Consider the following 10,839-nt stretch of genomic DNA (forward strand, 5'->3'; position numbering starts at 1 on the left):
TTAGTTGTACTGCATAGTGTATATATTAACTATAGGTTAGTTGTACTGCATAGTGTACTATATATTAACTATAGGTTAGTTGTACTGCATAGTGTACTATATATTAACTATAGGTTAGTTGTACTGCATAGTGTACTATATATTAACTATAGGTTAGTTAGGTTAGTGTACTGCATAGTGTACTATATATTAACTATAGGTTAGTTGTACTGCATAGTGTACTATATATTAACTATAGGTTAGTTGTACTGCATAGTGTACTATATATTAACTATAGGTTAGTTGTACTGCATAGTGTACTATATATTAACTATAGGTTAGTTGTACTGCATAGTGTACTATATATTAACTATAGGTTAGTTGTACTGCATAGTGTACTATATATTAACTATAGGTTAGTTGTACTGCATAGTGTACTGTATATTAACTATAGGTTAGTTGTACTGCATAGTGTACTGTATATTAACTATAGGTTAGTTGTACTGCATAGTGTACTATATATTAACTATAGGTTAGTTGTACTGCATAGTGTACTATATATTAACTATAGGTTAGTTGTACTGCATAGTGTACTATATATTAACTATAGGTTAGTTGTACTGCATAGTGTACTATATATTAACTATAGGTTAGTTGTACTGCATAGTGTACTGTATATTAACTGTAGGTTAGTTGTACTATATATTAACTATAGGTTAGTTGTACTATATATTAACTATAGGTTAGTTGTACTATATATTAACTATAGGTTAGTTGTACTGCATAGTGTACTGTATATTAACTATAGGATAGTTGTACTGCATAGTGTACTGTATATTAACTATAGGTTAGTTGTACTGCATAGTGTACTCTATATTAACTATAGGTTAGTTGTACTGCATAGTGTACTATATATTAACTATAGGTTAGTTGTACTGCATAGTGTACTGTATATTAACTATAGGTTAGTTGTACTAACATAGTGTACTATATATTAACTATAGGTTAGTTGTACTGCATAGTGTACTATATATTAACTATAGGTTAGTTGTACTGCATAGTGTGTAACTATAGGTTAGTTGTACTGTATATTAACTATAGGTTAGTATATTAACTTGTACTGCATAGTTGTACTATATATTAACTATAGGTTAGTTGTACTGCATAGTGTACTATATATTAACTATAGGTTAGTTGTACTGCATAGTGTACTGTATATTAACTATAGGTTAGTTGTACTATATATTAACTATAGGTTAGTTGTACTGCATAGTGTACTGTATATTAACTATAGGTTAGTTGTACTATAGGTTAGTTGCATAGTGTACTGTATATTAACTATAGGTTAGTTGTACTGCATAGTGTACTGTATATTAACTATAGGTTAGTTGTACTGCATAGTGTACTGTATATTAACTATAGGTTAGTTGTACTGCATAGTGTACTGTATATTAACTATAGGTTAGTTGTACTGCATAGTGTACTGTATATTGACTATAGGTTAGTTGTACTATATATTAACTATAGGTTAGTTGTACTGCATAGTGTATTCATCATCATATATGTTATTTTCACTCCATTTTGGCGCCTCTTTCCTCCTTTTTTTCCAGCTTTGAAACATTTGACATCAACAGTTTTGAACAGTTTTGCATCAACTATGCCAACGAGAAACTGCAACAACAGTTCAACTTGGTATGTAATTCTCTAGTGACACAGACTCCAGTAGCTACAGCCACTCGAGACGTGGTATTGGGTTCTGGGATTACGAAGTCTGCAATGTCTCTCATTCGCAATTGTGGTGAAAACAATACACTTGTTTCACTGAAAGGTTGTAACAACTAAGATATATATATATATATTTTCTGCTGTTTCCTGTATCAGCATGTATTTAAGCTGGAGCAGGAGGAGTACATGAAAGAGGATATTCCCTGGACTCTGATAGACTTCTATGACAACCAGCCGGTCATTGACCTGATTGAAGCTAAGATGGGCATCCTGGACCTTCTAGATGAAGAATGTCTGGTGAGACCAATTTATGTATTTAACAAAGATGTGTATAGTTTTTTTTTTTTTTTTGTATGACAGGACAGTGTGAAATATAAAATGGATAATTAACTTTGGGGCTCAATGCGTTGTATGAAAAACTGACCTTCAACAGAGTGGCATTATTTTCCCCGTGAACGAATAGAGACCCGAGTTGATTATCCCTTTTTATACCATGGCTATAATTTAACACATTTACCTCTAGAAATGTGTTAATTTGCAGGTAGAAATGTGTTCAACAGCCACTGAAGTAGCTAGCTTGTTTACTTAGATAGCTACGGTAGTTGCCGTGGTAACCAAACAGACTTGCTAGCTCAGCTAACCAAACCATCGGTCCTAGCTTACCGTTATAAAAATCCAAGTCAACAAAAAACGTTTTCAGTTCGACTTTTACTTTCAAAAGCAGCTCAAACATAAGGACATGTGAGAAGGAAATAAAGCCATTTAATTCTACCTTGTGTATATGACAAATTTGAGTTGTCATAGACACATGTTAAGCAGATGTTATTGTGGGTATAGCAAAATGCTTGTGTTTCTAGAGCCAACAGTGCAGTAATATCAAACAATGCACACAATCTAAAGTAAAGGAATGGAATTAAGAATATATAAATATTTGGATGAGCAATGTCAGAGTGGCATAGACTAAGATACTATAGAAAACATTATGTACATGTGAGGATGAGTAATGTGTTGACTGACCAGATACTATAGAATACATGTATAACCTACATCTGCCAATCACGGGATGCCTGTAATGTTCACGGGCACTAAGATACAGTGGAGGGGGTTATAGAATACATTATATACAGGTTCAGATTTGTAATATCTAGACGTAAGATACTGTAGGTCACGATTGTATGGGTTATCTACATTATATACATATGAGATGAGTAATATATAGACTAAGATACAGTAGAATAGGACAGAATACAGTATATACATATGAGATGAGTAATATATAGACTAAGATACTGTAGAATAGAATACAGTATATACATATGAGATGAGTAATATATAGACTAAGATACTGTAGAATAGTATAGAATACAGTATATACATATGAGATGAGTAATATATAGACTAAGATACTGTAGAATAGTATAGAATACAGTATATACATATGAGATGAGTAATATATAGACTAAGATACTGTAGAATAGAATACAGTATATACATATGAGATGAGTAATATATAGACTAAGATACTGTAGAATAGGACAGAATACAGTATATACATATGAGATGAGTAAAGCAGTATGGAAACATGATTAAAGTGACTAGTGATACATGTATTAAAGTGGCCAGTGATTTCAAGTCCATGTATATTGGGCAGCAGCCTCTAATGTGCTAGTGATGGCTGTTTAACAATCTGATGGCCTTGAGATAGAAGCTGTTTTTCAGTCTCTCGGTCCCAGCTATGATGCACCTGTACTGACCTCGCCTTCTGGATGATAGCTGGGTGAACAGGCAGTGGCTCGGGTGGTTGCTGTCCTTGATGATCTTTTTGGCCTTCCTGTAACATCGGGTGGTGTAGGTGTCCTGGAGGGCAGGTAGTTTGCCCCCGGTGATGCGTTGTGCACCACCCTCTGGAGAGCCCTGCGGTTGCGGGCGGTGTAGTTGCTGTACCAGGCGGGGATACAGCCCAACAGGATCCTCTCGATTTGTAAAAGTTTGGCCACCTGGGGGCAGCCCGTCAGGAAGTCCAGGACCCAGTTGACAGGGCGGGGTTCAGACCCAGGGCCTCGAGCTTAATGATGAGCTGGGAGGGTACTATGGTGTTGAGCTATAGTCAATGAACAGCATTCTTACATAGGTATTCCTCTTGTCCAGATGGGTTAGTGCAGTGAGATGTCGATTGCATCGTCTGTGGATCTATTGGGGAAGTAAGCCAATTGGAGTGGGTCTAGGGTGTCAGGTAGGGTGGAGGTGACATGAACTTTGACTAGTCTCTCAAAGCACTTCATGGTGACAGAAGTGAGTGCTACGAGTGGGTCCGAGTCATTTAGTTATTTGATACAGGAACAGTGGTGGCTATCTTGAAGCATGTGGGGACAGCAGACTGGGATAGGGAGAGAGGGAATATGTCTGTAAACACTCCAGCCAGCTGGTCTGTGCATGCTCTGAGGACGTGGCTCGGGATGCCGTCTGGACCAGCAGCCTTGCGAGGGTTAACATGTTTAAATGTCTTACTCACGATGGCCACAGTCCTTGGGAGCGGGCCGCGTCGGTGGCACTGTGTTATCCTCAAAGCGGGTGAAGAAGGTGTTTAGCTTGTCCGGAAGCAAGACGTCGATGTCCACGGCGTGGCTGGTTTTCTCTTTGTAGTCCGTGATCGTCTGTAGACCCTGACTCATACGTCTCGTGTCTGAGCCGTTGAATTGCGACTCCACTTTGTCTCTCTACTGATGTTTTGCCTGTTTGACATGTCTCACGGAGGGAATAACTACACTGTTTGTATTTAACCATATTCCCAGTCACCTTGCCATGGTTAAATGTGCTGGTTCGCGCTTTCAGTTTTGCCCGAATGTTGCCATGTATCCATGGTTTCTGTTTTAGGTAGGTTTTAATAGTCACAGTGGGTACAACATCTCCTATACACTTCCTTATAAACTCTGTCACCGTTTATCAGGAAGTGTATAGGAGATGTTGTACCCAATATACCATGCGTTATAGGGAAATTATGCATGCTCTAGAATGCCCTTCAAGCCAATCAGAAACAAGTATTCAACAATGCCATGGTATAATTAAGCAATAAAGAGTGAGGGGGTGTGGTATATGGCCAATATACCACAGCTAAGGGATGTTCTTATGCACAACCTGCCCTTAGCTGTGGTATGTTGGCCGTAAACCACAAACCCACGAGGTGCCTTATTACTATTATAAACTGGTTACCAACATAATTAGAGCAGTAAAACTAAATGTTTTGTTATACCCGTGGTATACGGTCCTATTTTTATTTATCCTTTATTTAACTATAAAGGTATACCACAGCTGTCAGCCAATCAGCATTCAGGGCTGGAACCAGACAGTTTTATAATGGATGATACACGGTGGAGGGAGGGATAGAGAGGGCAAAGTGGCTCAGACCAGGCTCCAACTCCCCTTCGCCATGGATTATATGTGATCCAGAGACGGCAGAACTAGTCTGTGGCATATTGGTTTGTATTTCTAATACTGCATGTTCAATTTTTATCAATCTCTCTCTCTCTTTCTTTTTCTCTCTTTCTTTCTTTCTTTCTTTCTTTCTTTCTCTCTCTTTCTCTCTCTCTCTTTCTCTTTCTTTCTCTTTCTTTCTCTCTTTCTCTTTCTTTTTCTTTCTTTCTTTCTCTTTCTTTCTTTCTTTTTCTTTCTTTCTCTCTTTCTCTTTCTTTCTCTTTCTTTCTCTCTTTCTTTCTCTTTCTTTCTTTCTCTTTCTCTTTCTCTCTTTCTCTTTCTTTCTTTCTCTTTTTCTCTTTTTCTTTCTCTCTTTCTCTTTCTTTCTTTCTCTCTTTCTCTTTCTTTCTTTCTTTCTTTCTCTTTCTTCTCTCTTTCTCTTTCTCTCTCTTTCTCTTTCTTTCTCTTCTTTCTTTCTTTCTTGCTCTCTCTTTCTTTTTCTTTCTTTCTCTTTTTCTTTCTTTCTCTTTCTTTCTCTCTTTCTCTTTTCTTTCTCTTTTCTCTTTATTTCTCTTTATTTCTCTTTCTTTCTCTTTCTTTTCTCTCTTTCTTTCTCTTTCTTTCTCTTTCTTTCTTTCTCTTTCTCTCTTTCTCTCTCTTTCTCTCTCTTTCTCTCTTTTTCTCTTTCTTTCTCTTTTTCTCTTTTTCTCTTTCTTTCTTTCTCTCTCTTTCTCTTTCTTCTCTTCTCTTTTTCTCTTTCTTTCTCTTCTTTCTCTCTTATCTTTCTTTCTCTCTTTCTTTCTTTCTCTCTCTCTTTCTTTCTTTCTTTCTTTCCCTCTTTCTCATTTACTTTCTTTCTTCTTTCTTTTTGATTCTCTTTCTCTTTCTCTCTCTTTCTCTTTTCTTTTTCTTTCTCTTTCTTTTTCTCTTTCTCTCTTTTTCTCTCTTTCTCTTTTTCTCTTTTTCTTTCTCTCTTTCTCTTTCTCTCTTTCTCTCTCTTTCTCTCTTTCTTCTCTTTCTTTTCTCTTCTTTTTCTCTCTTTCTTTCTTTCTCTCTTTCTCTTTTTTCTCTTTCTTTCTTTTCTCTCTTTCTCTCTCTTTCTTCTCTTTCTTTCTTTCTCTTTCTCTCTCTTTCTCTTTCTTTCTTTCTCTTTCTCTCTCTTTCTCTCTTTTCTTCTCTTTCTCTCTTTCCTCTCTTTCTCTCTCTTTCTCTCTCTTTCCTCTCTTTCTCTCTCTTTCTTTCTTTCTCTTTCTCTTTCTCTCTCTTTCTCTCTTTCTCTCTCTCTTTCTCTCTCTTTCATTTCTCTCTCTTTCTTTCTCTATTATCTTTCTCTCTCTTTCTTTCTCTCTCTTTCTTTCTCTCTCTTTCTTTCTCTCTTTCTCTCTTTCTCTTCTAACATCTCTCTCTCTTTTTCTCTCTCTTTCTCTTTCTCTCTCTTTCTTTCTCTTCTTTCTTTCTCTCTCTTTCTTTCTTTCTTTCTTTCTCTCTCTTTCTTTCTTTCTCTTTCTCTTTCTTTCTCTTTCTTTCTTTCTCTCTTTCTTTCTTTCTCTCTCTTCTCTTTCTTTTTCTTTCTTCTTTCTTTCTTTCTATCTTCTCTTTCTTTCTTTCTTTCTCTTTCTCTCTCTTTCTTTCTCTTTCTCTTTCTTTTTCTCTCTTTCTTTCTCTCTTTCTCTTTTCTCTCTCTTTCTCTCTCTCTCTTTCTTTCTCTCTTTCTTTCTTTCTTTCTTTCTCTCTTTCTTTCTCTTTTTTTTCTCTTTCTTTCTCTTTTTCTCTTTTTCTCTTTTTCTTTCTTTCTCTTTCTTTCTTTCTCTCTCTCTTTCTCTTTCTTTCTCTCTCTTTCTTTCTTTCTCTTTCTCTCTTTCTTTCTTTCTCTTCTTTTCTCTCTTTCTTTCTTTCTTTCTCTTTCTTTCTCTCTTCTTTCTTTCTTTCTTTCTCTTTCTTTCTTTCTCTCTTTCTTTCTTTTCTTTTTTCTCTTTTTCTTTCTCTCTCTCTCTTTCTCTCTTTCTTTTTCTTTCTCTTTCTCTCTTTCTCTCTCTTTCTTCTCTTTCTTTCTTTCTTTCTTTCTTTCTTTCTTTCTTTCTCTCTTTCTTCTCTTTCTTTCTCTTTCTCTCTCTTTCTTTTTTCTCTTTTTCTCTTTTTCTCTCTTTCTCTTTCTTTCTCTCTCTTTCTCTTTCTTTCTCTTTTCTCTCTCTCTCTTTCTCTTTCTCTTTCTTCTCTCATCTCTTTCTCTAAAAATCTTTCTCTCTAATTTCTCTCTCTTTCTCTTTGTTTCTCTCTTTCTCTTTCTTTCTCTTTCTTTTCTTTCTCTTTCTCTTTCTTTTTCTCTCTTTCTCTTTCTCTTTCTCTTTTCTCTCTCTTTCTCTCTCTTTCTCTTTCTTTCTTTCTCTTCTCTTCTCTTTCTCTTCTCTTTCTCTCTCTTTCTCTCTCTTTCTCTCTCTTTCTCTCTCTTTCTTTCTCTTTCTCTCTCTTTTCTCTCTTTCTCTCTTTCTCTCTCTTTCTCTTTCTTTCTTTTCTTTTTCTTTCTTTCTTTCTTTTTCTCTTTCTTTCTTTCTTTCTCTTTTTCTTTCTCTCTCTTTCTTCTTTCTCTCTCTTTTTTTTCTTTCTCTCTTTTCTCTCTTTTCTCTTTTTTCTTTCTCTCTTTTCTCTCTTTTCTCTTTTTTTTCTCTTTCTTTTCTTTCTCTTTCTCTCTCTTTCTCTCTCTTTTCTCTTTCTTTCTCTTTCTTTCTCTTTCTTTTTTCTCTCTCTCTTTCTCTTTCTCTCTTTCTTTCTTTCTCTTTTCTCTTTCTCTCTCTTTCTTTTTCTCTTCTCTTTCTCTTTCTTTCTCTTCTTTTCTTTCTCTCTTTCTTTTTTTCTTTCTCTTTCTCTCTTTCTCTCTTTCTCTTTCTTTCTCTCTCTTTTCTCTCTCTTTCTCTCTCTTTCTCTCTTTTCTCTTTCTCTCTCTTTCTATATCTTTTTCTCTCAACATATCATCTTTCTCTCTCTTTTCTCTCTTTCTTTCTCTCTTTCTCTTTCTTTCTCTTTCTCTTTCTTTCTCTCTTCTCTTCTCTTTCTCTCTTTCTCTCTCTCTCTTTCTCTCTCTCTTTCTCTTTTCTTTCTCTTTCTCTTCTCTCTTTCTCTTTCTTTCTCTTCTCTTTCTCTCTCTTTCTCTCTTTCTTTCTTTTCTCTTTCTTTCTCTCTTTTCTTTCTTTCTCTCTTTCTCTTTCTTTTTCTCTTTTTCTCTTTCTTTCTCTCTTTCTTTCTCTTTCTTTCTTTCTCTTTCTTTCTCTTTTTCTCTTTCTTTCTCTTTCTTTCTCTTTCTTTCTTTCTCTTTTTCTCTTTTTCTCTTTCTTTCTTTCTTTCTTTTTCTCTTTCTTTTTCTCTTTCTTTCTCTCTTTCTTTCTTTCTTTCTTTCTTTCTTTCTTTCTCTTTCTTTCTCTTTTTCTTTCTCTCTTTCTTTCTCTTTTTCTCTTTCTTTCTTTCTCTCTTTCTCTCTTCTTTCTTTCTTCTTTCTCTCTTTTTTTCTTCTCTTTCTCTTTCTTTCTCTCTTTCTCTTTCTCTCTTCTATTTTTTCTCTCTTTCTTTCTTTCTCTCTTTTCTTTCTTTCTTTCTCTTTCTTTCTTTCTCTCTTTCTCTTTCTCTTTCTTTCTTTTTCTTTCTCTTTCTTTCTTTCTCTTTCTTTCTTTTTCTTTCTCTTTCTTTCTTTCTCTTTCTTTCTTTTTCTTTCTCTTTCTTTCTTTCTCTTTCTTTCTCTTTCTTTCTCTTTCTTTCTTTCTTTCTTTCTTTCTTTCTCTTTCTTTCTCTTTCTCTCTTTTTCTCTTTTTCTCTTTTTCTCTTTCTCTCTTTCTCTTTCTTTTTCTCTCTTTCTCTTTCTTTCTCTCTTTCTCTTTCTTTTTCTCTCTTTCTCTTTCTTTCTCTCTTTCTTTTCTCTCTTTCTTTCTTTTTTTCTCTCTTTCTCTTTCTTTTTCTCTCTTTTTCTTTCTCTCTCTTTCTCTTTCTTTCTTTCTCTTTCTTTCTTTCTTTCACTTTCTTTCTCTTTCTCTCTTTCTCTTTCTTTCTCTCTTTCTTTCTTTCTCTTTCTCTTTCTTTCTCTTTCTCTCTCTTTCTTTCTCTTTCTTTTTCTCTTTTCTTTTCTTTCTATTTCTCTTTCTTTCTTTCTCTCTTTCTCTTTCTTTCTCTTTCTTTCTTTCTCTTTTCTTTCTTTTTCTTTCTTTCTTTCTTTATTTTCTCTTTCTTTCTCTTCTCTTTCTTTCTCTTTCTTTCTTTCTCTTCTTTCTTCTCTTTCTCTCTCTTTCTCTCTTTCTTTTCTCTCTTTCTCTCTTCTTTCTCTTTCTTTCTTTCTCTTTCTTTCTCTTTCTCTCTTTCTCTTTCTTTCTTTCTCTTTTTCTCTCTCTTTCTCTTTCTTTTTCTCTTTCTTCTCTTTCTCTCTTTTTCTCTCTTCTCTCTTTCTCTCTCTTTTCTCTCTTTCTTTCTCTCTCTTTCTTTCTCTTTCTCTTTCTTTCTCTCTCTTTCTTTCTCTCTCTTTCTCTTTCTCTCTCTTTCTTTCTCTTTCTTTTTTCTCTCTCTTTCTCTCTCTTTTTTCTCTCTTTCTCTTTCTTTCTTTCTCTTTCTTTCTCTTTCTCTCTTTTTCTCTTTCTCTCTTTCTTTCTTTTCTCTTTTCTCTTTTTCTCTCTTTCTCTTCTTTCTTTCTTTCTCTCTCTTTCTCTCTCTTTCTCTTTCTTCTTTCTCTCTCTTTCTCTCTTTCTCTCTCTTTCTCTCTCTTTCTCTTCTTTCTTTCTTTCTTTCTCTTTTTCTCTCTTCTCTCTTTCTCTCTCTTTCTTTCTCTCTCTTTCTTTTATATAACTCTTTCAACATCTTTCTTTCTCTTTCTCTCTTTCTCTATATTATATATATATTTCATATATCTTTTCTCAACTTTTTGTCTCTTTGTCTCTCTTTCTCTCTCTTTCTCTCTCTTTCTTTCTCTTCTCTCTTTCTCTTTCTTTCTCTCTCTTCTTTCTCTCTTTCTTTCTCTCTTTTTTTCTCTCTCTTTTTTCTCTTTCTTTCTCTTTTCTCTCTTTTTTCTCTCTTTCTTTCTTTCTTTCTCTCTCTTTCTTTCTTTCTTTCTCTCTTTCTTTCTTTCTTTCTCTTTCTTTTTCTTTTATATTTCAACAACTTTCTTTCTCTTTCTTTATTTATCTTTCTTTCTTTTTCTTTCTCTTTATCTTTATTTATATTTCTTCAATGGCATATAACATGTATATATAGCAGCAACATATATATAGCTTTCTCTCTCTCTTTCTCTTCTCTCTCTTTCTCTCTCTTTTTTTCTCTTTCTTTCTCTTTCTTTTTCTTTCTCTTTCTTTTTCTTTCTCTCTTTCTCTCTCTTTCTCTCTTCTCTCTCTTCTCTCTCTCTTTCTCTTTCTCTCTCTTTCTTTCTCTTTTTCTTTCTTTCTCTCTCTTTCTCTCTCTCTTTCTCTCTCTCTTTCTTTCTCTTCTCTTTTTCTTTCTTTCTTTTCTATATAGCGGCAACATATATGGCAATATACGGCAACATGGCAACAACAACATATAGCATATTATATATAACAATATATATAAGCAACAGCAACAGCAACAAAAGCTTATATAACAACAATATATATATTCTCTCTTATCTTTCTTTATATAACATCTTTCTTTCATTTGGCAACTCTCTTTCTTTCTTTGCTTTATTTTCTTTCTTTCTAATCTTTCTTATATCTAACAATTTCTCTCTCTTTCTTTTTC

General features: G+C 34.2%; 1 protein-coding gene across 1 annotated transcript in view; it reads left to right on the plus strand.

Annotated features, from left to right (window-relative positions):
- LOC127908480 (unconventional myosin-Vc-like) overlaps window positions 1–10,839 on the plus strand; it is a 106,317-nt gene that overhangs the window by 33,239 nt on the left and 62,239 nt on the right. The window contains 2 exon segments of the mRNA XM_052467043.1: window positions 1,590–1,671; window positions 1,861–2,001. Coding sequence (XP_052323003.1) covers window positions 1,590–1,671; window positions 1,861–2,001 — 223 coding nt within the window.

Source organism: Oncorhynchus keta, chromosome 17 (assembly GCF_023373465.1).
Source record: "Oncorhynchus keta strain PuntledgeMale-10-30-2019 chromosome 17, Oket_V2, whole genome shotgun sequence".
Classification (NCBI taxonomy): Eukaryota; Metazoa; Chordata; class Actinopteri; order Salmoniformes; family Salmonidae; genus Oncorhynchus; species Oncorhynchus keta.